The sequence below is a fragment of the Mangifera indica genome, chromosome 18 (genome assembly GCF_011075055.1).
Source record: "Mangifera indica cultivar Alphonso chromosome 18, CATAS_Mindica_2.1, whole genome shotgun sequence".
NCBI lineage: Eukaryota > Viridiplantae > Streptophyta > Magnoliopsida > Sapindales > Anacardiaceae > Mangifera > Mangifera indica.
In genome coordinates this window covers 3,232,013-3,247,429 of record NC_058154.1, presented here as the reverse complement: position 1 = coordinate 3,247,429, position 15,417 = coordinate 3,232,013, and the positions used below count along the sequence as shown (strand labels likewise).

General features: G+C 29.8%; 1 protein-coding gene across 1 annotated transcript; it reads left to right on the top strand.

Moving 5' to 3' along the window:
* The first annotated feature begins 3,438 nt into the window (after positions 1 to 3,438).
* LOC123202403 (G-type lectin S-receptor-like serine/threonine-protein kinase SD2-5) lies at positions 3,439 to 5,176 on the top strand. Its single transcript, XM_044618326.1, has 2 exons — positions 3,439 to 3,957; positions 4,047 to 5,176. The coding sequence occupies exons 1-2, from the start codon at positions 3,526 to 3,528 to the stop codon at positions 5,043 to 5,045; spliced, it is 1,431 nt and encodes a 476-aa protein (XP_044474261.1). The 5' UTR covers positions 3,439 to 3,525; the 3' UTR covers positions 5,046 to 5,176.
* The last annotated feature ends 10,241 nt before the right edge of the window (positions 5,177 to 15,417 follow it).

Sequence of the window (15,417 nt, the reverse complement as noted above, 5' to 3'; positions counted from 1 at the left end):
TATGTTTGATATTAAAATTCTTCAAATCTATAAAAAAAACATTTTTATAATTTTAGTTAACTTTTCATTCTTCCACAAAAATACTTATATGTACTATAAAAGAAAAATATTAAAAATTATGAAATGAATATATTAAAATAATAAAAATAAAAAGGAAATAGTGAAAAATTAAAATTAGTTGGTAATTGATGGGTCGACTTGTACCCATAAGATAGGGTATAGTTTTAAAAATCATTACTTGTATAATTTAATCTATTTTTGATTTGTAACCGTTTTATCTGTATTTATATTGATCCGATCTGCACCCCCGGACTTGTTAGTTTGCTAGGCCTACAACTAATTAACACACATTCATAGTAAAATTATGCAAACATATAAATATAACCAAGAGAATTAAAAAACATAACAATTAAACATTAAATTATATAAAACATAATTAATTACCCATATGTTAAAATGTGATTTATACTCAAAGAACTGTTCACTAAAAGTTCTAGAATTTGGAAAGTTTAGTTGAGTTACAATTGTAATTTAAAGTTGCTCTAGGTTATTAATATATAAGAGAAATCATACTTTACATGATGTATAGTTCAAAAAAATTTTCTTTAGTTTAATTTTATCAAACCACGTAAATTTTGTGCATGTTTTGGTGACTAATTGTTTGATTGTTTTTGCCATATTATTTCTCTTGAGGGTATTCTATTATTCAATTCAAGCCATTTTGAGGGTAAAAATCCACAACATTATATGCATCATATTTAGAAATTAGTTATAAAAATAAAATAAAATTTTGACATATACATTAATTGGACAAAATTTTATTATTTTATTATAAAAATAATAATAAAATTTTATTATTAGTTATAAAAATTAAAAAAAAAATCTCTTGTTTCAATTGTAATCTTTTGTATTCGCAATGAATTTTTCTGTCATTGTTTGCTGGTAGTTTTTTCTGTACTTGGTTTTCCACGTAAATAATATTGTTCGTGCGTTGGTTATCTGTGCATCCTTACCTTCATCAACCGAAAACAAATTTAACAGATGGGCCTCGAACACACACAGGTTTTCACAATATGGGCCGCGGAGGCCTAGTCCAGTTTTGTTCATTTTCTTCTTTCGGGCCGTTTGTGCATGCTGTTTCAAGCTTAGATTCATTCGGCATTGTGTTAGAATTGTCAGGCACTTCGAATTTCTGCTCTTTAAGAATTGTTCTTGAAAATAAAATAGAATATGTTATTGAAAATAAATAAATATAATATCAAGTTGGTATAAATTGGATGGACGACAACCCCTTCTCATTTATACCAATTAAGCAGTGCATCATTATCACAGTTGGTGAGGAGTTTAAAAATCCCTATTAAATTCCACGGTATGGTTCTGTCTATCCCCCAAAGAAACTCTGAGAGAGTGTTTGATTTGAATAATATTTTATTATCAAAATAAGAAGATTACTTTAAATATAATTATTAAGAAGATTATTAAGTATAAATGATTATTATATTTGATAAAATTTAGTAAAATGAATGATATAAAAAATTGTTGTATTTGGTTAAAGATAATAAAATAATATTAATAAATTATTTCATTTAAATGTCTTTGAATATAATTATTTTTAAATAATTTTTATATTATTTGTTATATTAATTAAAAATAAATTTATTTTTATCTTAAAATTAATAAATAATAATATAATTATAATAAAATCAAGATTATCTTGATAATTTTTTAATACCTAAGATAAAGATAATAATCAGATTATCTCCTATGTCATTATTAGTAATAGAAGATTACTGTAATATTTTATTACTGATAAATAAAATAAAATAATATAAATAATAAAAGATAGATTATCAAAATTATCTTTAAAACCCTATAACCAAACCGTGCTTAAGTGTCCAATATAACTTTACCCATTTTTCATTTTAGGGTAACAATGTTTTGTTATTTTCAAATTAAATATTAATTTGGTCAAGGAAAAGGTTCAGATTTTAATTGATTTGACTAACAATCGAATTAATTAACTATTTAAAAAATACTAGAATAATATTTAATTAAACAAAATTATGATTTAATTGCAGACCATTCATATTTCTTTTTTGATAGATTTGGATTGAGTTTCAATAATTCTAAAATTTTTTAATATAAATTTGGATTATTTTAACCACTTTTTTTTTTTTAAAAGTTTTGACGTCTAAAATATTTTATTATATTTCTATAATTTCACTTGAGGAACTGCCTCAAATGAGCCTAATAATAATAATAATAAAAAAAAAGTTTTTTCATTAACTTGATTTTCCGAAAATAGGCAATAGTGTAACAGTAAATTGCTGACATGGAATAAACACGACAGCAAATCGTGAGAGCAATGTCAGCCAAGAACCATCATGACACGTGGCAGACAGAATCAGTACATCCAAAAGCGCACTCAAAAGGGGCCTGCAGCCCACTTATAAAAGAAGCACTCAATTGACCCTTCTGAATTGGATCATCCCTGGCCCCACGTTTTCATGTCTCATAATTTTTAAAGCGAAAATGTTTAATGTTTTTAAAATAAAAAATATATTATATTTGGAAATTAGAAAATAAAATTAGTATTTTGAAAAGGTAATCCACATGGAATTGGCATTATTAGTTACAAACAAGATAATTTTTGGTATGACGTAATTATTTATATTATTATCAATTCAAAATTAATTAATTATATCCATTTATTTATATTGGTTAGCTAATATCCAATCCTTTATATATTATAAGTAAAAAAAAAATTCACGAATACAAGTAAACTGAAGTTGAGTCAGTTCAATTAGAATTTATCGTTTAACTTAGCTCTAATAAATTGAACTAGAATTAAAACTTTAACTTAATTTAAGTTTAACTCGTTTATTTTTAACAATATAATTTGTTCCATCAGTGATATTATATATCATTTTAATAATATTGTTTATCTTATCGATACCCTTTCAACGATATTGTATACCAATTTTTTTTGATAACGAAAACTTTTATTTAAAGTAAATCGTTTTAATTAGACATAAATCAAACACATCAAACAAGTAAAAATGTCAAGTCTGGTAACTAATATCACTGCTATTAGTGAGTCAAAATTTTTATTTTAATATGTTTGGGGTGTTTTTATTTTACCATTCAAACTATCATCGAAAATATTGTATGTCAATTTTAATGAATTTAAGTTAGGTATTATAATTTGGGAGTAAGCTCTACTTAATCCAGTCTTCCTGAAAGACAGGCTGTTTACAACAACCCTTTGGTACGTTACTTTTTGGTACTTTAATTAGTAATTGTTACTCAACATAATTTGACAGGTAACAATCCCCATGTCATGATGTAGCAGAAATGACTCGAATGGTAACCCCACTAATGAATGTGCCTTTTTTGAGACAAATAACAAAGCCACCATCCTTTTTGAGAGTTGGGCAGTGGGATTTAGGAAAGTTCTCAACACAGTACGTTCATGTCTACCTTTTCCTTCACTTTCTTCCCTTCCATTTCCGCCGGAAATTCCTGATGCACGGCGAACCCACCTGCCGGAAAAACCCAACTTTATGTTCATCCTTCTTGCTTGGTTTTCTCATTGTTTTCTTATTGAGTTTTCGCCATGGATGTTGCAAATCAGATATTCATACTGGATACAGGTTAACGCTTGCTGTACCTGTTGAATATACTGTAGGATTCATTGGGAGAGCTTTTCTGATTGAAAGCAATCAAATGGCACCAAATTTTAAAACTGCATTGAGTGTTGAAGCTGTTAATGGGAAATACTCTTGTTCTTTGCAAGTTTTTCTTGGAGATGTCAAGGTGTGGAACTCTGGGCATTATTCGCATTTTTATGTGTCAGAAAAATGTGTCCTTGAATTGACTCAAGCCGGGGATTTAAAGCTAAAAGGTCCAAAGAACAGAGTTGGGTGGCGAACTGGGACTTCAAGACAAGGTGTGGAGGTAATTAAAACTAGTCATTTTTTTCTCATAGTAAGCAAGCAACCAGAAATTACAGTATTTGATTCTATTTTATCTTCCATTTTTGGTAGAGATTGCAGATTCTTAAGACTGGTAATTTGGTTTTATTGGATGCTTTGAATCTTATAAAGTGGCAAAGTTTCAATTTTCCAACTGATGTAATACTTTGGGGGCAGAGCTTAAATCTGGCCACTCGCTTAACTTCTTTCCCCACCAACTCAACAGAATTCTACACATTTGAAATTCAATATGATAAAATTGCTTTATACCTTCATTCAGGTAAGTGGAACTATTCTTACTGGGAATTTAAGCCTTCTAAGAACAGAAACATCACCTATATTGTTTTGGGTTCAAAAGGCTTAGAGGTTTACAATGACAAAGCTAAAAAAATAGCCCAGATTTTTTCATCTCAACAATTAGACCCCTTGAGATTTTTAGCATTGGGAAATAAAACAGGAAATTTTGGACTGTATTATTTCTCAGAAGATGATTATAATTTTAAGGCAGCATTTCAAGCCATTAACGACACTTGTGATCTTCCCCTGGCCTGTAAACCTTGTGACATATGTACTTTCTCCAATACTTGTTCATCTATTCACCTGTTAACACAAAAACACAAGAAAAATTCTGGGTGTGGTGAAGGAGCTCCTGGAGAAGTGTTATGTGGAAGAGATAAGGTTGAGATGCTTGAATTCCATGGAGTTACAAGTGTACTAAAAGATGCTCCTAGAAGGGTTAATGTTAGCAAGGATTTATGTGCAAATTTGTGCATAGATGATTGTGAATGTGTTGCTGCATTGTATTCTTCTGATACAAAAGAATGCAAAATTTATGGAGTGGTTATTGGGGTAAAGCAATTTGAGGGGGGAAATGGATTGAGTTATATGGTAAAGGTTCAGAAAGGAATACATACCAGTCATGGCAAGTCAAATTTGAAAAAATGGGTTATGATCTTGGTGGGGGTGGTTGATGGTCTGATTATTCTTCTTGTTTTTGGAGGGCTGGCCTACTATTTGATTCAGAAAAGAAGAAAGAAGTTATTGGCTACTGGCAACAACAATACTTCTTGAAAGTTGGCAGCATTAAAATTTTTTTTTTGGGTTATTTACAGGGCTAAGAGAGCATTTTTTGTTTTTTTGTTAATTTTATACTTACTGATGTTCATAGAAAAGAGTTATGAAGTTCAACATTTTTGAAGTTACATTTACTACCTTAACAAATCTGATTGGTTTGTAAAATTTAGACAACAATATATTTAATGAGATTTGACTAATAATTCAAGAATCTATAAGATGCTATTAATTGAGTACCTAAGAAATACCAATAATACAATGCTCAAAGTTATAAATTCATGTAACTCAAAATGCCTTCCCTTAGCCTTTTTCACAATTTAAAATGTCTACTAGTAGAGATTAGGATTACATGTGTAATTGAATAAGTACAAGTCTACATCCACAAAGATGCTATAAATAACAATAACATAATGCTAGAGGTTATGAATGCTTATAAAATGCTCAAAGTGCCCTTCCTTGTCATTTTTACAACTTTGAATTTATATTAATAGAGGCTAATGTTATATGTGTAGATGAATAAGTAAAATGCAATATCATTATTTCGATATGGTAAATGAGTAATTATACTTTAAAGGTAATTGCTTATGTTGTGGGAAATAGTTTCACATTAATATGAAACTCTTATAGATTGCAAGGGTTGTGGTAGTTGTTAATTATGTTTTCTATTTGGTATTTTTGGATAAAATTATACTCTATCCATGTTTCGTCTTAACTTGTGGGTTGGTGATATGTCTATCTACTAGACGATGATCGTTTCTTGATGTCGTAATAGTAAATTTGCTTGAGAAAGAATTTTGATCACAAAACACTAACCTTCCTCCATCATTTTCCATTGTTATATTGAAAAAAAGACACAAAAATAGATATAATTTGGGTAGCTAAGTATCCTAGAGGTGTCAAGGGGGTCAGGGTAATTCAAGGTCTGGCTTAGACCTCTTTGATTTGGTCGGGCCTACAAGGGCATGACCTATTATTGTAGTGAATTGTACAAAAAATAAAAAAATTAAAAATTAAATAATCAAATAATAATTAAAATATAAAAAATTATAAATTTTAATAAGAAATGAAAAAATTGGATTTAACTTGAGTTCTTTAAATTAATCTCATCTATATGAGACAAACAAAACTTAAGTTTAATTAAAATTTGATACTTGAACTTTTATTTATAGTGGATGAAAAAAGTTGTTGAAATACATCTTTCAGATGTGAAACACTTTTGCAAAAGTGCAAAAGTTTCCCACATTTAAAAAATACAATCCAACAACTATGTATGTGTGTGTATATATATAAAAACGAAGTATCAAGTTTCAATCAAATTTAAGCTTTAATTGTTTTACATGGATGAGATTAATTATAATAATTCAACTCACTCATTATAAATAAGTATGTCATTTTTTTAAGCATAATTTAATTTCCTAACATATTTTCTTTTATTAGAAATATAATTAAAATTTTATTTAATAAAAAATTATTTTTTATTAAAATAGATGGAATGACTTGTTAAAAGTTTGTGAATCCCTAAAAGTAGCAAACTTTGTAGGTCGGGTTGGCTCAGAAAAATACTAAAAGGCTACAACCGGCATGACATGACCACTTAAAGCATGGGCTGTGTCATGGGCTTTAGTATTTTTGCTAGCCAACTCAGTCTACAAGGTTTTGTTACTGTGCAAGCCTTGGCTTGGCACAACTCACATACATGGTGAGTTACGCTGAAATTGGCCTAGCTTGGCACAATCCACTATTACCTATAAAGCCAAATTAGTAAAAATGCATATAATTTGCGTTTCCGTTTAATTCGCATCTTAAAAATGTTATTTCAAAATTTTATACTAAAAATATATTAAACACGTATTTTATACGTTTCTCATATTAAACAACCATTTTATTTGCTTTCTATTTTTGAATTTTTGAAGAAATTTAAAACGATGTTGTTTCGACGCTTAAGTCTAAAATACAAAAATGTTCATTTAATTTTCAATTAATTGTCATAATGTTGAAAAAAAAAAACCCATTTTTTTCAAATCCATAACCTTTCCATTCATTGCATCTACGCCATGTTTATAAAAGTAGTAAAAACTTTTTTACACCAAATAGGTGCTTTTTTTTTTTATTGGGTTCAACCCATTATCTTTGTTATTTTCTAAAAGGGTAAACTTTCAATGTTTTTTCTTTTGCTTGTTTGCAACTACGCCATGTTTGTGAATCCTTTAAAGTCTGATATATGAACTGATATGAGACACTGATCTCTCGTTAATCTTGTTGTATATTCATTTAGTGGTGGAGTGATTGAATATAATGTATTATATTCTATTAGTTTTAATAGTCAATCAAATATTTTACATATGGATTATTATATTGATTTTAATGAGAAGATTCATGAAAAGTACTAAAATTATTATTGATATTGTTATATTTTTAAAAATATATTATTGACAATGTGCTATATTAAACCTATATATACGTTTCGTATTTTTCCTGTATTTAAATTTTATGACCTTTTTTTATAAACATATTTTTCACTATTTATCGTATCATACTTATATAATTTCTATATTTTTTTCCATTTATGTATTTTCTAACTAGCCTCTAAAGTACCCTAATACCATGAGGAGCATTGATCATGTATTAGAATCCATGGAAATAAGATTAAGAGCAACTATTTATCTTGCTTTAAATTCTTCGTCTACTTAACTTTGAATCCTATAAATGATTCTAGGTTTTAAATTAATTTATAGCCAAAGAATTTACTCCTACCCAAAGTATGCTATTTTTTCAAATTTCCACTCTTTAATTTTAAAAAACGTCTTTACCCATTTATAGACAGTTAAAATTAATGAAATTTTAACTTCTTAAAATTTTATTTTTTTTTTCCTTCTTAAACACTAGAAACTAACAAATTTCTTTCTAAGTTAAGTTTTAAAAAATAACATTTCCTCTTAAGGTTTAGTTTTCAAATCCCGACAACATCTTTGGAACCATCGCTGACAACCTTTTCCTTATGATGCTTCCTCTTCCTTCGACAGTGTCTCTCTCGACATCTCTCGCTCCTTCGACTGATTATTTAACTTGAAAAAGACGAAGAGCTTTATTAGAAAGATGAACTTGTCTTCCTTAGGAAAGACGTCTTCTTGGCTTGAATAGTTAGTTAGAGGAGGGAAAGATGCCAAGAAAGACACATTCAGAGAAAGAGGAAACATCGGGAGGGAGAGGTTGCCGGTGATGGCACCAAAGATGTCCCTAGGATTTGAAAACTAAACCCTAAGAGGGGAAAATGTTGTTTTCTAAAACTTGATATAGGGGAAAAATTGTTAAATTTTAAAGTTTTGAGAGAAAAAAGATATAAAATTTTAGTTTATTTTTAATATTATAAGAAAAATGATAATTTTGTTTTTAAAATTAACAGACTTGATTGTATATAGGTAGATAAATAAATTTTTCAAAATTAAAAGATGAAAATTTAAAATAATAATATTTACTGTGTGACTAAGTCCATCAGCCTTAATTTATTGGCATAGGTTGGGGGTGTTACCCTTTTCTAATTTCTACTGGTCCAAAAAGCCTCGGATAGCTGGAAAAGTCTAAAATATTCATAAACTTTATATTTTAAGTTTTTAAACAATTTTCAAATTATAAATAAGTTAAATAGTAAACCCAAGTAAAACATACAAAAACCTTTCCTATAAAACTTCAGAATAATGGTTGGGATCCATGCAAGTCCGGGGAGTCCAAGCATTTTAAGCCTCTTTCAATTATTCACAACAGTAGACCATTTCCTACATGGGCTGCCAATTCAAGTTTGATTATTTTGGGTTCATCAATTTAAGCCCGCCACCTCATTGGAATGAAATGCTTTTAGAATTGGATAGAGCTCGGAATAGGGTTTACTAGACTAAGCGGTGATAATATTATATATATTTATTTTATTTTTATTATATAAATAAATATATTTATATATATATTATTAAGTGATTAAATATTCTTTTATTTTTAATTTAAAATTATATGATGATATATTTTAAATTTGTATATAATTGTATATTTAAAACAAAGTGTTAAAACGAGTTTTAATTATGGTAATATTAATATGATGTTTGGAATACTCTAAACTGATAGTTGAACTACAATCAAATAAGATTCATTTTATTCAATTTTAGGTCAATCCAATCTAATAATTAAAACAAGTTTTAGACCGACCCAAATTAGTTTTGTCAACTGTTTTTGGTTGAACTTAAACATGATGATTTGTTGTTAACTACAAGTGGGTACCCTGTCCTTTCACTCACTGATTGATGGATTAGAACAAACTTCGGCAATGTGCATTGCAGCAGAATAGATCTTGAGGAGCAGCTGTCATATTTGTTGCACTTAGTTAACTTAAATGACTCTTTCCCTATTTTGTGCAGGAAATTAAACATCTAGTTAAAGGTGATTAATAATCCCAGCTAGCTGTCTGGTGCCCTGTATATAGACAGAGATGTATTCTATTTGAGCATAAGCTAGCTTGAACCATGATAAAAATCGTAATGTTTAATTCAAGCTTATTAGAATTAGTGCTTGCAATATCATAAGACTATTTTTGAAAAAATGAATAATATCGTCAAATAGATAAACAGTATCACCAACAAATAAACATTTGAGCTGAGTTGTCAAATTGAAGCTCCATTTCAAGATTGACTTATTCAAGCTGGGCTATGGATTCCATCCAACCAGCACAGATCATCTACCATCCAATGGCTATTATCCATTGTAATTCGTTTTCATCAATGGATGTAATTTGATGGGCATCCCACATGTGAGGAAATGAGACAGACAGACTCCTTTTGTACAATATACTCCACGAGTCTTCTTTCTCTTCCTACATATATTTCCAATCAAATTGTTCTCTTTCGAAACTAAAATTCAGCCCGTGAACCCATAATGTCACCAAGTCTCACGTCACAACAAGCTTCTATATATCAGTTGTCATACACTCAAAGACCCCGCAAACAAAACCCCTTAACCATTTATAGACATACAACTCTTTACCTTACCAATTCACAACAATTAGAGCCCTAAATCTTGGTTCACCATTTTAGCACCATGAAATTCCATTTCAGGGTTTTGATTTTCAAGCGTTTAGCCGATGGATAATAATGTGTATTTTCTATTAATAGATTATTATCCGGGGTACTATTTGAGTGAAAAGTCTTATCAAGAAGAGGCTCTCGTGTTTGAGAGGTTGCAGAGTTTTATATAATATGAGTTGTAAACTTCAATGTCAACAAATATATATAACTGTCAAGAGACTGTGATGCTTGATTGAGAGCATGGTTTTTTCTTGTCTGCAAGCAAAACCAGTGCTCGCCGATAAATAATAAAAAAAAGATAAGGATCAAGGAAACGTCAAGCTACTTTCCAAACAGAAAGGGACCTGTTGAGTGATTTAAAGTTATTCTACAGGTCTTACAGTTGCTTTAAGCTTTAACAGATTAATATTTTTTTCAAATCATGCGTTTGAAAACCTAAAACTTTCCCTCTCTATGAAACCTTAAAAAAGGCTTTCCAATTCTATTAACAAGGGCATTCAAGTAAGAGTGTATAAGTTCAAAAATTACTGAAGACATTTTTAACATTTTTAACATTTTTACTTGTTTGATATGATCAATTTAAACCTAATTAGAAGATTATTAACAACATCAAAGCATTTATTATCTGTAGTGGGATTTGAAGTACAATTTATGTCCCCATTCCTTATATATAGCATTTAAGACAATCGATTTATGTGATTAATTTGATACAAACAGTTGGTTTAACTGAATCTATAATCGTTTTGAAATAATACTATTCAAATGATTTAATCAATCTTATTGTATGTAGTGGCTTCCATTTTCGATCGATCATTTTGCTTCTAACCTCTGCAAATCAATGGCTACAAGGGGGTCTAGGGTATTGTCTCTTGGTGTTTCAAACTTCAAGGGAGTGCAATTCATTTACCACAAAGGTAGGTTCAGGAAAAAAGACAAGGTTTTTCACGAGACCCGTTTCCAAATTAGCACAGTATGTAGCAATATCCGTATTGTCTGATTGGACAATCAATCATGCATTCTCTTCACTGTGTATATATATATATTGCGCGTAATAATCAGAAAAGTTGGTCTACAGATCAGCAAGGTGCCAGCAATATGCATCATTTGTTAATTATATTACTCTTCTTTTTATCATGAAACATAGCACCAAATACAACAGTATGGCGTATCAAGCCTTTGCATGTGACATATATATATATATAAAAGGGATCTTTCTTAAGCACAGTAACATAGTCTCCAACAAGAAAATTTATACAGTCAAATGCTTAAATATTTGCCCATTTAAGTTGTTGGAGATGGTGACCAAAATTCAAGAATGGATGTTTTAGATGAATAATCGAGAGTATTAGAATAGGCATTCGAGACAATATAGCAAATTAAAATGAGACCATCCCACTAATTGTTTATTAACTGTTTTAAAAGTTCTTTGATTATTTTAGTTTGAAATGGATTGTTCCATCAAATGGAACGACCATTCTGTTATTGATATAAATTTATATAATTCATGAATTTCATATGTGAAGAGAGAGACTTATTTTGAGTGGCTAGAGTTTTGAATTATACACTTTCTAGATAATTATTAATTTCTTGTATTTTTTTTGTAATTAAACCTCAAAATAGTGAAAAATTTTCACCCTCTGCCCGTGGGTTTTTCCAATTTTGTTTTCATGTAGGTCAATGTGTTCTTTTTCTTCTTGCCCTATTTATGAATTGTTACTGGGGTTTCCACCTAACAAAAAGTACATAGTATTAAACCAACTTATATCATCAGATTCTACATGTCTTACTGATCAGAGAGTACTCATAATAAATTATTATGAAACGCCCCTTACTTTAGTGATCTACATCAGATGTCAAAAGGAACAATAACTATATATCTATAGGCTCTGCAATCGATGAATGAATGGCGTTCTACCTAATAAATAATATTCCTTATGATTATAATTGATTTTGCGACACCATTACGCTGATAAGCTTGCAGTCAACCTCAAATGACAAGCGGTGGAAGACTGTAATCGAATTTCCAGGACCAAAATCGTCCAATTATCAAGCAATTCATCCAGCCTACTGGCAAGACATACATAATTAGACAACCTCGCTGTCAAGAAAGAAAGAGAAAACGTGCTGCCATATATTCTGCATGGTGCCATAGAATAATGCATTAGATGGGGGCCATCTTTCTTGCTTGGAAAAGTAGGAAGAAAATTTTGATTATAACCATAAGTTTACGAAGTTTTACAATGTTAATATTCAATAAACAATCATGATTTCTAATCTCAAGATCCTAATAGGAAAGTAAATACATAATTAATTTATAAGCATATCTGAGTTATAAATAAATTTGAATTAGAAAATAGCAATAGAAAATTATAGGAAGAATAGATGCATACATATAATAGCTCCTATAATCTTAGAAGTCTAGGAGGAAGATTGGAACTTGGGTAGGAGACAAGGTCGGAGCAGACTGTTAATGTGGTGAATTGTTTTGTTGTGATGATTAGGGAGCACACATGTGAATAGGGTACAAACAGAGAATTGTTTGTGGGGGAATGGAGACAATTTTACTAGAAGAACACGAAATTCTGATATGAAATCGCTTTGTTTAATAAAAATACTAGCCAAATCCCTTCATTTATACACACACACATCATATAGATTTCATCGATGTTGATGCCAAAAATCCTATATTGAATAAGAGTTAGGTCTTGGGTCAATATAAACTTATTAACTCTCTTCCTCCTTGCAATATGTTTTGTAAAGACAAAACCCTAAAGTGAACAAAAGTCAGAGTAGACCGAGGCAACCTCAACAACTAATAACTCCTACATGAATTGCTTTGTTCGGTGTCGAAAATGATAATCCTCCTGTCTGATCTCCTCAGCCTAACAACAACTAATCTAAAGAAGCATGATTAACTATCGGAACCATGCACACACTTTATTTAGTAGAAAACATCAGCATCCAAATTTGGCGAGGCACAAAACAAATTGTCATGTGTATGAAAACTTAGACAAACAAAATTCACAAACAAAAAAGTCAGTAAGATATTACATCATATATTAATACAAGGCGTTTAAGCACATAATTGGATATCAGTATCATTAATATTATATATATTAACAATAAATACAGACACAAATAGATGTTTACATATCATTATGATGACACACCATTAAGACATGAAATATTATTGTTTGAAGAAGCCATTGTGTTAATTGATCTTCACACGAAATAGCTTCAATGTTTAATGACTAATTAGAGTAGGTGGTGTGGAAAAGAATGTGGGATGATAGTAGCTAATAAAGGAGCCAAAATTGTCACCCATTTTTCGGGAAGAAAAGTGAGAGATGACAGGTGGAGACATGGAGGGGAAGGGAGGGGACTGGTTGAAAAATTGCTATGTTGTTGGTACTTAAAAGAATGAGGTCTCGTGATGGAGAGATGATACAAATTGCAGAGAGGTATATATCGAAAGAAGAGAAGGAAGCGTCAAGTTTTGTTTAGCTGTCAAATTCAATCCCTCCAAAATAACTCTAATGCTCTTGCTCACGGGGAATTGTATTATCTCTTTTGTCTCACTCTCATCCAATATTCAAGTTTCTGTTTCACCTTCACCAACTTAATACCCCTCATTCTATATACCTAAATGCCCCTCAACCTTCTCATTTCTTATCCCTTTCTATTCATCAACAAATTTTTGTTTGCAAATATTTCGTGCTTATTAAATTTTATAAATTAACTAGTTAAAGTTAGATTTAAGTTGGGTTTATTCGATTCAAAAGAGTCAAACTCAAGCTTTTGTTGAGTGACTAAATGTAATGGACACATTTGCTATATAAGTGAACCTTTGCATACAAGTAATTCATACGACCTTTTATCAATAAAATTATCTTGCGTAGTTCTTCTCAATTCTCTTGAACCTAACACCCTTTTTCTTGCTTTCTTGATTTATTAAACCCTAGATTTGATCGAATTCGATCTTGTTTAAACTAGAGCTCCAACTTAGATCGAATTTAGATTTGTTTGTCTCTTCTATGATACTGTTTATTATTTTAATAGCACTATTTATCCTATCAATAACCTTTTGGTGATAACATACACTAACTCTAATGAGTCCAAATTGAGTATTATTAGTTCAAACTAACTTTAGACTTGTCTCGGCTATAATGGAATCCACCACTATAACTAGTAAAATTAAACAGATATTTGGTATGTATATTCAAACTTTTTTATTCACTAACACATAGTTTGTCAATATTTGCTACTTGTAACTTTCTATTGATAAACTAGTAAAATTTATCAAAACTTTTATGTACTTTTCTTGTATCAAGTTGAATGTGGAAATCTGAATTTTTTTAAAATTTTGACTGTGATAATACGTCAAACAGTATAAAAGTTTTAAGTTAATAGGTGAGAATATGGTAATTTTCTTGTACTTATATGATTATTAACATTAATAGACATTTTAATTTAATATTGCCGATAACCATCAAATGATGTTAATAACCACTATAAAATTTAAAATTTATATGAGTTTGAATATTAATGATAAATAATAAATACATAAGTCATATAGTTTAATTATAATTTGTTGGAAATACATTGTACCTATAAATATGGAGATCAAAATCAATATTACACAAAACTAATTAATTTGTGTTATGGGTTAATCTACTACACTTATATAGCACTTACTTTACTCACTTTTATTAGATGTGAGATTTTTTTCTTTTAGTCTCTAGCACTCTCTTTTAAATGCAATCACTATAGGCTATTAGACCTACTGTTTCGCTGAGTTTGCTTTTAGATAAGTGGTTTGTTACTTGTATCCAGAAACACTTTTCACTGTTAGGTCTGTCAACTGTCTTGTGCTCTGATACTATGTTAGAAATATATTGGATCTATAAGTGTAGAGATCAAAACCTATATTACATAAAACTAATTGATTTGTGTTAAAGTCTAATCTACCACACTTATATAATTTTATGAGCCAAGCTCAAGCTCCGATTAGCTATATCTTCATCGAGTTCAAACTGAAGTTCGGGTCCTATGCCTACTCTATTGAGGCAAGTTTGACACGTTTACATTCCCAAATTTATGCCTGTGTATATAAACTTCTATTGGCGGTGAGTTTCTGCTAGGTTTAATAAATGCAAGTAAAATGAGTTTCGTAATTTTATGTGCATTGTCACTTTCAGAACCCTAGTAATTTTACGAATGAATCTGAGGCTGAAAGTGATGAGGTCAATGTTGTAAATTTACCATAATCAATAATATAATCTTGTGGGGAAACGGACGCACTC

Coding starts and splice junctions, on each gene's coding strand:
- LOC123202403 (XM_044618326.1), top strand. CDS start 3,526: ATGCACGGCGAACCCACCTGCCGGAAAAACCCAACTTTATGTTCATCC. Junction 3,958..4,046: donor CTTCAAGACAAGGTGTGGAG/GTAATTAAAACT, acceptor CATTTTTGGTAG/AGATTGCAGATTCTTAAGAC.